Source organism: Hermetia illucens, chromosome 2, assembly GCF_905115235.1.
Source record: "Hermetia illucens chromosome 2, iHerIll2.2.curated.20191125, whole genome shotgun sequence".
Taxonomy (NCBI): domain Eukaryota; kingdom Metazoa; phylum Arthropoda; class Insecta; order Diptera; family Stratiomyidae; genus Hermetia; species Hermetia illucens.
In genome coordinates, this window is record NC_051850.1 from 9,130,408 (window position 1) to 9,145,973 (window position 15,566).

General features: G+C 42.7%; 1 protein-coding gene across 1 annotated transcript in view; it reads left to right on the top strand.

Annotated features, from left to right (window-relative positions):
- LOC119647590 overlaps positions 1-15,566 on the top strand; it is a 122,287-nt gene that overhangs the window by 100,168 nt on the left and 6,553 nt on the right. The window contains exons 34-38 of the mRNA XM_038048604.1: positions 5,242-5,495; positions 12,229-12,420; positions 12,735-12,950; positions 13,826-14,026; positions 14,169-14,330. Coding sequence (XP_037904532.1) covers positions 5,242-5,495; positions 12,229-12,420; positions 12,735-12,950; positions 13,826-14,026; positions 14,169-14,330 — 1,025 coding nt within the window. The remainder of the gene's footprint in view (positions 1-5,241; positions 5,496-12,228; positions 12,421-12,734; positions 12,951-13,825; positions 14,027-14,168; positions 14,331-15,566) is intronic.

A 15,566-nucleotide genomic window follows, 5' to 3' on the forward strand; every position in this document is an offset into this window, starting at 1 on the left:
CCGTCTCCTGGGAATCTCGTTGCAGAGGATAACATTAAGCTTTACGCCCTCCCATGCGTCGCTGATCTTACCGACTCACGAACCGAGAAAGTTCCTAGAGAATTGGTCCTCACAAACAATAACGTGAAACCTGAGAGAAATCAAAGCAGAGGATGGACCCCGTATTTTGAAAACGAAAGAGCCCAGCGAGGTTGCGTGGTCTACTGAGGACGTCCATGCGTTTGAAACTATCAAACAATAGCTTGTTGATCCTACACTACTGGCATTTCCTCGACCAGATGCACTCCTAGCTGTGTTCGTCGATGCCTCAGATAAAGCGGCAGGCGCCGCTCTTCACCAACGGATGAACCAAAGTTGACAACCGTTCACCTTCCTTTCGAAACAACTCAATCCAGCTCAACGTAAATACAGCGCCTCCGCACGTATGCTAGTCGCCACTTACCTTTCTATTAAATTCCCCCGTTTCTCCCTTGTAGGCAGGCCATTCACCGTATTCACGGACCGTAAGCCCCTTACATTCGCGCTTAAACAAAAACCCGACAAAGCGCTTCTTCGCCAACTTCAACAACTGAGCTTCATCAGTCACTTCACTTCCGAAAACCAACACGTGTCTGAAAATGACTACATAGTTTCGGACGCTTTGTCGCGCATCTCAGAGGTTAGAGTCCCCGCCGCGCTCGATTATACGGCAATCGCCGAGGTGCAGAAAGACGACGCAGGGCTTCAGAACCTGAAAACGAACTCCAATTCAAGGAGTTTCCTATCTTTAGCTCAAACTCCTACTTACTCTGCGAGACCTCAGACAAGGGAATCAGGCCATTTATTCCAACCAATTTTCGCAAGGAAGTATTATATTTCAGACTGTACACGATCTTGCGTACGCAGGCATCAGGACGATGATCCGGTTAGTCACCAGAAAATATTTCTGGCCGTCTATGAACGTAAATTCTTGGGCCAGACAGTGTATCGCATCCTAGGAGTGCTAGGTCAACAAACACGTAAAAAAGGACGTAGTCGTATCCCTTCACTCGACCAAGTGCCTCTACATCAGCCACCTCAACATCATTGGTTTTTTTCGAGCCTCGCACCGATATAAGTATTGCCTCATAATCATCGACGCTCTTTGTCGATAATAGATCCCGCGCTCTGATGTACCAGCTGTAATCATCACGAACCAAGGAGTGCAGTTCGAGTCTACTCCTTTTTCGGAGTTAGGAAAACTCCTGGATTTCAAACTCCACAGGACCCCTTCATACCATCCCCAGTCCAATGGGATGCTGAAACGTTAGCACTGGATGCTAAGGGCTGCCTTAATGGCTCGCGACAATCCGTCATGGTCGCAGTTCTTGCCTTTCGTCCACATCGGCTTCCGCGCAGCCCAACGACAGGGGTTCACAGACAGCCCCGCGGGGATGGTGTAAAGGAAGAAGCTGCGCCTTCCCGCTGACTCTGTTCTGAACATCAGAGCTTGGTTAAGCGACTCCAGCATGCTGGGTCGCGGTTTCGAAACTTCGGCCGACTCCACCTTCCCAACATGTGGCGGCGGAGGTGGACACCCCCAGGGATCTGAAGACTTGCAGGTCCTCATTAGGGTCCGGAGGCCGCTGCACTCACCATATGAGGGCTACTTTAAAGTCCTGGGACTCCTTGTCGAGGCGTCAGGTTCGTCCGCGTAGCGTCAGGTTCGCCTGTTGACACTATTGGAGAGATCAGCTGGGCGGAGTGATGCGGTGGCACTACGGAGGCAAGAACTACCGACTGCATTCCCGGCGGTGAGAACACCTCCGCCAACGCAGTGAAATGCCGCCGACACATCTGGCTCCCTAGCACAGCGCTGGCTACTTACCTCTTTTTCCTGCCTGGCTACTTACCTCTTTTTCCTGCCTGCGGACGCCGGCCACACTGTAAAACTTAAAAAATATGATTTGAATAAATTTCAAAGTTTAGAAAGGAGCGAAAGAAAATTCGGAGAAAACGAGAGAATTTTTCAAGTGGCCGGCAATAAATTGAACTTCCCTAAACCCTCTTTGCAGCCATTTGAGGCGGGTACGATCATTTACCTACAACACTGGAGGAGGGGCATTGAAGACAGACGCTTACCAGTAGGTAAGACTCTAGCCTCAGCAGGTGGCGCCAACTGGAGTCCGGGGTCAGGAGGGTTGCTTCGGCTCGTGCGTTAAGGACTGGATCCCAATTGGGTTGGTTTCAACTTGAATAAGTGGAGAATCTCAATCCAGAATCAGGTTCTCTTTCGATGAGCTCAGGGATGTCCTTTTGTTTAGGCCAACCCTAACCATCGAAGTTTATTTTATGCTTTTGTTTTGTATTTTGGGTTTTTAACTTTCTCATAGTTGGCTGTCATGGCCTTTGTTTTACCAATGAAAATAAGTCGATCTCCTCAGAGCCCGGTTTTGCTGAAACACGATACCCAGAGTTCACTCAGTCCTCGGCACGGTAGTCACACCTTGGCTTGGGGTTTTGATTTTTTAGTATCCTTCTTACTGAGCTCCCTCACTACGACAAGGTAGGTAATCATGTTTTGTCGAAAATCTAGAAACCTTGTATGAAGAACTGCTTCGGTGCTAGACGTCTGGATGGGAAGACGGAAGTGGCGGTATATAGGTAAGGTTTTAAGAAAAGACAGCAACTCTGCTATCTCAGAATGGACAACTGGTCACTCAGCCGAGGGACAGATGACGCACGGCGGTAGAGGAAGAACGCAAACTTCTCCGAAAGACCTGGAGAGGGACAATGATGGTAGGTCCGATGCGGTAGACTCTTTACGTCCCATTTAAGGGATGATAGCAACCATGAATATTGGAATTATATCTTAGTCTCATTAGAAATTAAACTTACCAAAAATAGTAGTGTGGAAAAAAGATCCCTACACTCCAAAAACGGCTGAATTGAGAACACTATCGGTAGGATTTTTATTAGGGAAGGTATTGAGCCAGCTCAAAAGTGTTCATCATAAAGAGTAGAGCCTGGCTAACTTGATGTTGCAGTTGCGGTTGATCTCCATCTAAAAAGACAGGTATCAGCTTCCCGAGGCAAAGATTAACTTGTGAACGAGAAGGCAATATTCGATAATCAGATCCTAACTATAAAAAGTCGTATCAGTGGATATTGAAGTAGGCATTGCTTCTGGAAGTAAAACGACTAAGTTCGCGGATTCATTCCTTCCATTTGCATATTTCTCGTATCCAACAGGAAGCCGCTATCAGATACTCAGCGATATTAATCTAAACAAAAGATACTTCTATTCACAAACTATCAGGGGAAATTCACACAATATCTTCAGAATCAATCTATGTTCCTACAATATGATATTCATGTCTTTCAAACTAACCGACAAAAGCGAAAAGATTACTATTTGAAATAAAGAATTCTCTCAACACATAAAATTGATAAAAATCAAAACAAAATTCGCATGAACAGCTCCGTCATCCTCAACAATGCTCGTGTTGTGCATGAACTAAAAAATTAAATAAATCAATTAAAATTGCTGTATGGCGTCTTGCTAAATATACAACAGAAAATTTTAAGTGGTTTTATGAGAATATTTTTAACCGCTCCCTTGTAGACTTATAGCCCCCTTGAGGTTCTCATCAACTGAAGGTACCCCCTTTGTGTTTGAGCGAATAAAAGAGTACCAACCGCTTAAGTAAATTTTCTTGTTAATTTTGTTGTAGGCTGACATGTAATTTTACGCACTGCATCTCTTTTCGATTTTATATTAGTTTGATTTGAAAATAATGTAGGGTAATGGAGGGTTCAGTTGGGGGTTGAAATCTGATGATTTTTGGATTTGAATGTCAGAATAGGGAATAGGGGAAAGCGCCCTTGGTGGGCAACAATATCCTCATGTTAGGGTCAAGCAGGATGTATGGTTTATGAGCCACTCAATGATTTGAATTTCAAAGTAGGGAATAGGGGAAAGCCCCCTTTCGTGGGTAACAGTATCCTTATGTCAGGGTGAAGTAGAATATATGCTTTGTGAGCCACCCAATGGGGGACCTGATGATTTTTGGATTTGAATTTCAAAGTAAGGAATAGGGGAAAACCCCACTTTGTCGGCAACAGTATCCTTATGTCAGGGGGAAATAGGATGTATGGTTTATGAACCCCTCAATGGGGGCTCAAATTTCAATATTTTTCATCTCTTATATTTTTAGGGACCAAGGGCTGACCAAGGTCAAACCAAGTCAAGAAACCACACCATCTTAAAGTAAAATTGCCTTTTTAAGTTTTCTCCCTAGCAAGGCCAAGAAAATTTCCCACAAATTTTCATCATTTCCCAAAATTCTCTACAATTTTTTTTTGTGCAGAAATTCTGCGCACACAACCATTTTCCGCATACACCCTTAACCAAAACATCACTTTACTATTCAACGCGAATTGATTGATAAAACTAAGTGACGGGCAAGGTAACGAATGAAACAGAAAATACAACATTTCATTGTAATTGATAATTTTATGTCTCTTTTTTTCGCTGTTTTTTGGGTAACTTTTTCACAATTTTGTAAAACATAACCGACCCCACTTGTGAATATATAAATATTTCAAACTTTGCGGAAATCAATTATTTGCAATCAAATTTCCGGACTAAATAGTTCATTAGATCGGAGTGTTAATTGTCCGTGAATTTTGAATCAGGAATCATAACATCAAAGGACGAGAGAATCTCGAGGAGGGACAGGATCCTCTGAAAGCAGTTTTGTGTTTTGTTTTGTGTTTTTTTGAACTATTATGAGAGAAGGTAGGAGAGCCAAAGGAGGCCTATGTAGTTTAAGTGGTTTAGTCCTTGTGGTGTAGTGATATCAAGTGCAACTCAGAAATACGTTCAGCTGAAGTATTCGAATAAGGATAATGTCAGGAATCAACTTTTGCTGGAGAAAGGACTTTGTTTTTCTTATTTTTCGAAAAACTTAGTGTTTTCTTACGTCAATGGAATAAACAGGACTATCGTATCCTTCTTCTATCCATCCATGTCCAGCCCCTTATTTACTAAGACTTCCGGGAATAATTTATCTAAATTTGTATCTTTAACGTTCCCGTTGGCCCTAAGACGAAGGGGTTGAAAAATGTCTGTTTTTGGCAACACTTAACTTTACCATCGCATATACTGTATTTCGGGAACCATTTGTGCAACTTTCAAACCATAAAAAAATCCATTCCTTCTTCCATTCTCCTATCATTAGTACTATCTTCTAATCCTTAATATTCTTTTAATATTTCCAGTAATTTTATTAGCGGTTGCTGTTATTACCGCCGCTCTAGCTGCCGATCCAAGATGTCTACAGAAAACCACCAATGACTCGCCACATTTGATACATGAAAACGATTGCCGGAAATATTATACATGCAACGAGAATAAACTGATATCGGAACATACATGCTCAGAAGGATTAGAATTTAATCCGTTACTGTTGAAATGTGATTATCCTCGAGGCTTCTGTACACCAACCACCAATAAACCGGTGGAAACTGTGATGGTAAGTGATCTATCTTCGTTAGATCTCCTCGAAGTAGAGTAGTTCATGTTAAAGGAAAGTTTGGTGCGAACCGGATCTAATTTTGATATAATTCGTCCACTAGATTTACACTTCCTTGCAAAGTATCTTAGATAAATTTGGAATTTGATTCTGGTTTAAAAATTCGGATTAAAAAGGACGAGATTTTCAACTGTAGATTGAAAGAAAGGGCATGAGAGCTGACCCTCAGATACGCCCTGAAGATAGTGTGAATCAAATATGCCATAATATTCTCTCTCTGTGGCTGGCAGGTAAAGGAATTCTCTTCCTTTACAACCCGCATAATATGATCTGTCAACTAATCTTGACAACCTTCATCCAAGATCCATTCGCCGGTCCCTATAGTACCCAAATCTACCTTAAACCTTTTATGAACCTTCCACTTATCGATCGACCAAAGCCGTTCCTTTCCTATATTGATCATAGAAACGAAAATCAGAAAGATCGCGTATGTCTTAATACATTTACTTTATCAATGAAAGCAGGTTTCCTAGATTTTACTCAGATTTTCCAAGAGATTCCATCCCAGACTCTTTTCTCGTGAAGATGTTGGTATCTACACTATTGTTCATGCCAGATTTAACCGAAATTTGCTGAACTTTCCAAGAAAAGTTCGTCTGTTGGCTTAGCCTATAGATCGCCCGTTGATAAAAAAAAACATTCGGCCTGGGTTTAAGCTAATTCCGATTAAAACCAGTTTACTGTCTGCCTCAATTAAGATTCAAATTCGCCACAGAATTTCCCCCACTGATCTCTTTACTGATTTGGATAAATGTTTGGTACACTCCCCCCATTCCCTCTTGCCCTTTTTAATAGTCGACGTGTTTTCTGGCCTAGGTTGCATTGTGATCCCTCCATTTTATTTAGTTCTCAGTTTACGCCTATTTTCATTGCAAATCTACCTCCGATCCGAGCCAGATGGATCATCAGATACATGCCACCCCAGGACGTAAAGGAAATTTAAATGACAGAGAGGGGGTGATACCAATTGCCTTCTATTACTGTTGGTATTTCTCTAGGTACTATAGTGAGCCTCCGCATTCGAACGAACTGTCTCGTAGTTGTTGGCGCCGTAGTCATTTGTCACGTTCTCCGACTACCTTATGGATGGTCCAGTTTGCGGATTAGCTTAAGTTAATGTTCCTGAAAGCAGACCTTCTTCTGCAATGGTTCGACTGCCCAAGTCGAGCCTTGCCCTCCCAGATGCATCACTTCCAATTATTTCGACCCAAAGATCGCGTCCTTTAGTTTGAAAATATTAGAATTGATCTACAATCTGCGTCCACTGAGTCCTCCTACCATCTCCTTGGCTTCCCTTTTAATCAGATCCCATTCCCTCTGCCTTTCAGCAATCGTTTCGGAATCCTTCCCTCATGCATTTGTTCGATGTGGCCAGTCCATTGTAATTTCCGGATTTTGACCAGTGTCGATGCTGGTGGATCGTCTAATAGTTCATACCAATCATGATTGTATCTGATTCACAGGCATCTCCTGCCTTTACGATTCCGAAAATCTTTCAAAGGACTTTTTTCTCGGAGCTATCGATCTGCTTTTTCGACATCCATATAGCAACAAGGGACGAATTGTATCTGTAGATGCGAAGCTTATTGCTTCTGCGTACTTTTCTCAATCCCATTATGGGGGGACCGCATAAAGTACTTCACGAGCAGTAGTAATCCCCCTTTGGATTTCATGTTTCATCCTTCGAGAGTAAGGCTCCAAGGTAGACGAATTGCTCCACCTGTTCGAAATTATGCTCGCTGTTCTTCATACTAATAGCAACCTTTCGGCTTGGGGTCATGTATTTCGTTTTTGATCCATTGATCCTGAGCCTCAATTCACTCGCTGCTTACTCAAACTTCTCGAACACTTCCTCTGCATGAAACATCGATTGGGCAAGAATGTCCCTGTCATCTGCGTACGCCACCAGTTGCGAGGATTTTACCAGTATGGTACCTAACTGAGGCCACCTTCCTGACTACGTATTCAACTATCAAGTTAAAGAGGATGGGGGCGAGACCATCCTCTGGCTTAAGTCCTGGCACTAAAGGAAATCTCTGCGTCAGTTTATTTTGGATCTTTACTTGGCCCTCTCTGGCTTTCACTAGCTGGACTAGATTCGGTGGGATTTTCAGCTGCACCATTATTCTGTACAGAGCATTACGATTGACGCTATCGTACCCCTGACTGAGGTCAATAGTTGATGCACATCGAGGCCATATTCTCAGCGCTTTTCCCAGTGCCTACACCGGAGGTATTGAACTTTCGTTGCTCTCGTCTGCAGATCTTCTCAGCGAATCGCCTTAGTTCGTGATCCTCGTCTTCTCTGGCTCGGGTTCATCTTTCTATTCCAAGCAGGCATCATTGAACCATTCGTTACCTTTCCTCCCTTTTCATACCCAAGAATGTTTATAGCTGCACTCTGGATACCATCCCTAATTTTCCACCACATTTTTGGCCTGCTTTCCTCAGGACCAACACAAGCTAGTGCGTCGAAATGTGTCTTGATTGTGGAAATGTAAGCCACTTTGACCGCGTCGTCTTTCAACGTTGTACATTGTCTTTAAGAGTCCAGCTCTGCCTCTCTCTCCCCCTCTCTGTCAACGCCGTTTACTAAATACATATATGGGGCTATAAGGTAAAGGTCTGTCTGTCTGTCTGTCATACACAGTTTTCTTAGGAGCGATTACGCCTTCAGACACAAAATTTGATGGAAGAATTAGAAGGCTGAACCCCCTACATGCAATGAATTATATTGTTACACGTTGAATTTAAGGAAGGGGGTCTCTATACACCCAGAAAAGGGGCGGAAGTTTCTTTACGGAGTACAGCCATGGGTGGCATAAATCAAATAAATCAAATATCTTGACAATGATCAGACGATAGCACTTCTCCCAAAAGGATCAACTACGTCGAAGTTTTTCACCAACGACTCTCAACCCCTCCGAGCTATCCGCATCTAGTGCTGAATAATGTCATAAAATGTGTATGGAAGTTTCATTACCCTCCCCACAAAGTCTGCAGACGGTATTCCCGAGTATCCCTAGCTTTCCAAGATGATGATTTAGCCTGCAATAACTATTGAGCATTCCCACTATCATCCTATGACTCCGCAGAAGGATTATAGTCCGTATAGCGGCGTTCTTCCTCATTCCCTTGTCACCGCATCTGTCACCTTATTGCCTTCTAATCCAAGCGAGCCAACCGTATTCAATTTGTTAAGGCATTCTGATATTAGTTTAGGGTTCACCTGGTTGGACATGAGAGCTGTCGGTCAAAATCGCAATGTTCCCTTCAAAGTTGGATGAGGTACACCTATCTATCCATGGCTTATATTTCCACCTGGAATATGCTGATACCCTTAGCCATTGGTTCAAAGTACGTTTTCGTCAGATCGACAACCGCTGTGCACCCTCTCTCTGTTGTCAAGGTTCCGTCAATTTACCTGGTAATTGGTCGTTAGTTCAAACAGAAGGTCGCTGCCACGCTTTCTCAGTTCATCCTGTTTCGTGTTTCAAATCTCTTGTCGAAATGAAACTTCTCTCACAGTTCAGGATACCGCCTAGAAACAATGCCAATCTTTTGTCGATTTTGGCAGCTCATCGCTTCGTTGATAAGGTTCAGTTTTGCTATTTATGATAATCACTACTAGTTGACAGCGCTTTTTAACTTTGAGGTAACTTTTTCAATTGCCCCAACTTCCTAGTTCCACTGGAAAGCACTACGCCAAGGTATACGAAGGTTTGTTGTCCAGCCATCGTTGATGATAGCCTAATGATCACTACAATCCTCGCTACCATTCCCTAGGGGATCCTTGATTTATGCTAACGAAAATGATATTTGCTCCCCAGTAATTCTCGCTTCATAGAACTCGCAAACAAAACATTCAGGCCGTCTGCCTATCTCTCTGTTTGTCGCTCCGTCTGTCACATACAATTTATTTGGAGGTCGTGTTGCCCAATGAGCCCAAATTTTGTGAGACTTTGGAACTAACAGATCAGGGTATGTGAAACCCTATTCAAAAATGAAAGTAGAGCGAGTTAGTTGTGAACGATTTGAAAATCTCTCAAATCCAGAGAGAGAGAGAAGTGCTCCACCCGATCCAAGAAAGTCAACCCCTGTGTCAAATATGCCAAAGACGAAAATGGGAGACAAAATTGAGCAAGGCTCGTTTCAGAGCGTAACTCTGAGCAGGGTTCGTTTGCAATTCCAATTGAGTACCCTTAAAACCGATTGATTTTCCCAATAGTCGAGAAAGTGTCACCCTGTAAGCCGGAATCAAGAACTTGAGTAATGCAGGTATGGACCAGGAAATGAAGTAGCAAATGTTCACTTATGCAGTGATATCTCTTCTTGGGGACTTTAGACGTGTTCTTCTAAAGGACGAAAATTTGAGATTCTTGAAACAACATTAATGCGATTTTCTCCTTAAGGGTATGAGGTCAAATCGGGGGTCCAATTTATTCATCACGAGTATATCAGCGATTTGGATAAACTGAAGGGTGGGCCTCGAGTTCACCATTCCTTAGTGCGGCAAGGCCTTGCTAGATGAGGGATCATCTAGCAAATAATAAACGTGGGAGTGTTCTTCTTCCTTTTCTCTGACATCTGTCTCGTTCACAAAGGTAGTCGGCTCGTCATGGTCGGTTTCACCATTTGATGCCTGATGTGGATGCAATGGTGAGGCTTTCAAATCCTCATCCGGCGCCGGCCTTTTGGACGCTTATCATCGACTTCGATGTTCAGACCAATCTTGGTAAGCGAGTTCTCGTTAGCGCAACTTACGTGACCATACCCTCGAAGACTCCTCTCTCACAGTTTCTCCATGGTCGGTGCAACCACATATCCATCGTGGATATCCTCATTTGGATGGGACCAAAAAGTGTCACGCCACTAGTCCAACGCAACATCTTCGCCTCCATTACCTCAGAACGCCACTCGCTGCTTCTACTGAAGTTGAATGTCTTGGTATAAGGTGTCACCATAATTGTCGCACCCAATTTCAAAGCTGCATCAAAGAGAGCGAGCTCCTCATCTGGAGCACAGAAATGTGATTACAATTTTAGTGGATATGATTTGATTTTACCCAATAAGAGGATAAATCCCTTAGCAGGAAATCACCAAAATTCCAAACACCACCCCTCCAACTGCAACCGTGATGAAGTTGACGATAAATATACTTCTTACAATAAATCCAAGGGGAAGTGAATCTAAGTATGAAGTGGCGAGTTCCAAAGATTAATGACGTTAATAATCTGTTACTCCATGTATTGAGAATATGACCATAGGCTATGGGATTCAACATTCTGCCCTAGAACCAGGAACTGAGACAGAATCTTGAAATGGAAAATAGGACCTTCGGCAACTGACAACCCCCAACAATTGTGCCAAAACGGACGGAGAAAGAAGCTCAGTAAGAAACGAGATATCTAGGGTAATTCTGAGATACAACCTGTGATGGTGAATACAAAATCTCAGTAGAATTTAGGTTCCCCGTTAATAGAGAGAGGAAGAGAAAGGAAATATTAGGAAGGTAATCCCTGTGGGTGAAATGCACCTTAGCTAAAAGGTCCCTCTCAAATATTTTCATGACCCAACCCTCAATTCAAGCACCGTTTCTGCGGAAAATCTTTCACTAATTTTGCTCATTTTTTATTAGAGAAGTGAAGAGAGAAGAGAAGTGAATGGTAGTCGCCTTGAATGTTCAGATCCACCGGAAAGTAATTGTCTAACTCTTCGTAAGTCTTGAATCGATGTCATTCTACACACCAAGCACTCAAATCGCCAGGTCTTGTAATCAAAAAGGAGGGAAGCAGGAGGAAATCCTCCTTGATTTAGTGCAGGTCGCTCAAATCAACTTGCGTCTCACAGCTACGCCGTAGTGCTTCCGCAATTAGTTAGTTAGTTAGTTTAGTTTAGGGAGGATCCGGAGCTCCAAGCATTCAAGGTTTTCCTATGCCTATTGCACTATTTCCTAAAATCGACAAAGAATCCACAGATTCTTCGCTGAAGAAAACCTTACCCAGGTGTCTTCGTCTGAAATCTGAGAAAGCCGGGCAACTGCATATGAAGCGCAGGGACGCTTCCTCATCCCTCTCGTCATAGTGATTGCATATAGCCGAAACCACCAGCCTATTTTTTTCATATGGTAGTTTATGGAGCAATGCTCCCGCCAACTGGTTATTTCGACAACGAAAGCTGGGGCTTTGTCACCTCGGTCCTTCGCACATCGTTTTACAAAAATATAGCATGACTTCGTCAATGTACTTGATTCAAGTCCTGACCTATTGTCTGCTAGTTCTTACTTTAGTCTGTTACCCTAAAGACTTCTCCACAGAGCAAGCCCTCCGCTGTCCTGCAAGGAGGGTTCTTTACCTCCAGGATCAAAACTTTTTTAGGAACGTCTGATTAAATTCATATCCTTTCTCTTTCTATTCTCATTTGAATGATCACCTTAAAAGGTTTCCTAAAAAACAAAATTGTATTGAATCGGTTTCCTGTCTGCCTATCTGCCTTTCGGTTTAATCATTGGTAGGTGGGATTTTACCGCTGTCACCTAGCCCTAACTCTTGTCATACAATTATGTGAACCTCTTACTCACTAAACCGAAAAAATCCCCTCAGTTGCTCTCTTATTTTTGTATCTCTCCAACTGATTAACTAATCCAAATTTTATACTTTAACATCTCTTTCAGAGCTGCGATGGCCTCTCCGATGGAGCTTATTATGCTGAGCTTTCGGATGAATGTCGCTCGTTCTACCATTGCAAGAATGGTGTACCTAAAGTGTCAAAATGCGCTGAAGGCACCAAGTTCGACACAAAGGCTCGCAAATGTGTAGATGAGGCTCTAGCCCAATGTGGACAAAAACACTCGAAAAAGGATATTGTAAGTCGAAAAGATAAAATATTTTAACAATGTCAATAGTGATGACAAAAAAAAGAAATAATGAAAATATTTTTAATAATTTTCCTACTATTTTTTTAAATTTTCAACTTTATTTGGTCCCTTTCTAATTTTGTTATTCTCCGTTTGAATTATTTTACGACATAGTTACGTCCTTATTTTTAAGTTCATTTATTAAGCTTTTAATTTTATTTCTTTTATTTATTTATTTTTATTATTCTCCCAAGTTCTCCCAATGTGCGGCGACAATTTTTTTCTAATTTCCTTAAAGATTCATTCATATTTTCCTTTTCCAGGACTGCACAAGTACAAAAACCAAGGCTCACAAGGAAGATGATTGCAAATCCTACACAGAATGCGAAAATGGAAAATCCATTCACAAAACCTGTGAAGGCTCATTGATTTTCAATGAACTTACTAACGCCTGTGATTGGCCACAAAACGTTATCTGTGGTAAATCAGCTGTCGAGCAACGGAGCGATGAAGTAATTTACAAGGATTTCGAAGATGAGGTAAATATTCTCACTATTCTGCCCATAAGATTCACTGCGTCCGTCTTTCTATCTATCTATCTATCTATATCTGCGAGGCGTTTCTCATCGTCAGTGGAAAAAGGACTGACATTTTTTTTAAACCAGCCAAAGTTGAGGCAATGAGATCAATCTGTTAGAAAAAAAGCCGTCTCCTAGTACACATGGTTGCCAGTGACCCCTGAATACAGCACACCAACAACGCCTCCATAACATAGGTCACGATAGTGGAAAGTTTGGTGTAACTATTACCAAATCTAAAGTACGCAAAATTGTATTTTCTACGAAAATTTGCGACTACTACAACTCCTAGCGATCACACAATGGCAGTGTCACAGTCAAGTGCTGAAAACTCTAATACACAAAAATATGGCATGAACCCCGGGTATGTGCACATCAAAAAGTTATGTGCCTAAGGTTCCTTCTATAAAAAAAAGCAAAGTCTCTCAAATCCAAAGTAACCAGCTTCCAATTTCCGATCCGCTTTATGTTATGCCAAACTTAAAGTGGAGTCCCTGTAAAAATGCAGAAGCACGTCTTCCATTTTCATCTGAAGATCGAGAAAGAAACAAAGGAGCACCTGTGTTGACAGAGGGTTGGTGCAGCTGAACTCAATTCCGGGTTGACTTAACTGATCAAAAATGATCAAGTTTCCCAAAACAAGGCATTCCTCTGCCTTCGTGTTTAATTTGAAACGACGGTTTGGCCTTCCCTCAACACCCGGCCTTATTACACTATCCTTTTAGTTCCCTTCTGAGTTTGACAGTCAAGTAGAGGAAGTGGTCTAATATTACCCCCAATTTAATAAACGATGATGATCAAGCGCTAACTTGACTATTTTTCAACCTCTTCTATAGGTTTGCAATGGAAAACCACATGGATACCTTGTTGGACCGAATCGTAACACCAAATGTGGTTCCTTCTACCTTTGCAAAAATGGACACTTGATTGAAAAGCAATGTGGTGACAAATTGGTTTTCAACCCGAAACTTGGTGTCTGCGATCTGCCTGAAAACGTAGATGAATGCAGCGCTGAAGTGAAGCGTTCAACACTTATTGTAAGTATGGGCATTTTTTAAGGATTATACTAAAATTTGATCACTCGATACTTTGGAGGATTTAACTTCCACTGACAAATATTGGCAACACCCCGGTCTGCACTCCCTTCTGATCAATTTTTTTATTGTGTTCTCCAAATAGGATTGCTCAAATAAACATCATCTCCGATTCCAACATCCAGACGACTGTTCAGCATACATATCCTGCCACCTTGGCAAACCCCGCCTTCACAAATGTGCTAAAGGACAACGATTTGATGATGCTAAACATTCATGCGTTGAAAGTGCTGATGATTCATGCTCGGTGAGTAAATTTAATCCTGAATTATTCGGAATACGTTTTAGAAGATGTAAGAGTACCACGAAGATTCCATTCTTTGGTAGGACATCAGAGTCATCAGAGTCGCATCTAGTTCATCGAATTGCATTTCTGCCTCTCCTTCATGGCAAAGGAATTTCAACACTGATCTCACTATTAAGGAAACGCTCAATTGCTAAAAAATCCAGCTCCTGATCCTAAATTGGTTCAAACTAAAGTTTCGCATCCTTCTGAGAGTGGTTTCGCAATTTACAAGAAACTCTTGATGAACCAGCAAAAGCGTCATGCTATCCCTAGGGAACACTTGCTTCGTTGATGTGGGTCTCTCTTAGAAAATCTCTGATATTGATATGTTGGGATCCTTGGTAAATTTATCATTCCTCTCTCAGTGGATGCAAGGCCTATATAACACCTGTGCCGTAACTAAGCGGTGCGGCACCCGAGTTGTACAGCACAACTCCACGCTTGAGCTCCGAGGAGCTCTGCCCGCGATGTAGGCATTACCACAGCCACCATGAAACTCCAACAAGCGGGCCAACCTCAAATAACCAGGCTGAGAACATATCCTTTAGGAATTCCCCTGAAGGATATGCTCTCAGAGGGCCGTCCCGGTTCCCATGGTACCAGATAACCTTCGGTGAGGCTTCGTGGGCAGAGCCACTTCATGTGAGTCCCTCGCAGACTCGAGTCTGATCGCCCTCCTCGAGTACGCGCGGACGGCACTCTTCAACGGGTTGACTGGAATTGGCCTAAAGGATAGCAAACAATTCAGCCGCCAAAACCGCACTAACATTCAAAGAAAATCATGAGACCTGGGTCCCGTTGAGGCAAACCACCGCACAGGCCGAACCATCATGCCTGAAGCCGACGCCATCCAGATTCACAACGAGCGGCTAACATACCATAAGCGTTCGCCACGTGGACCTTGCCACAGGTTCCTCCCAAATCATAAGACAAGATGACCTTAACCTTATTTGAAATCACGGGCACTTCATTGGGAACTACAGCCCCAAACAAGCTCCGGAACGACCTATAGATCGAGGACAGACCATTATTAGCATCCGCGTTTCGTACTACCAAATTGTAGGTTTTGCAACTTCTTTCCCTTAGTTCAAGAAGTTCTTTGGTCGGTAAGAGGGCGCTCTGAAAAGGAGCGGCAACTCCTAAGCCAATATAAAAATCCGATGCAAGGGGGTGGTTCTGTTCAGCTCCCGGCATCTT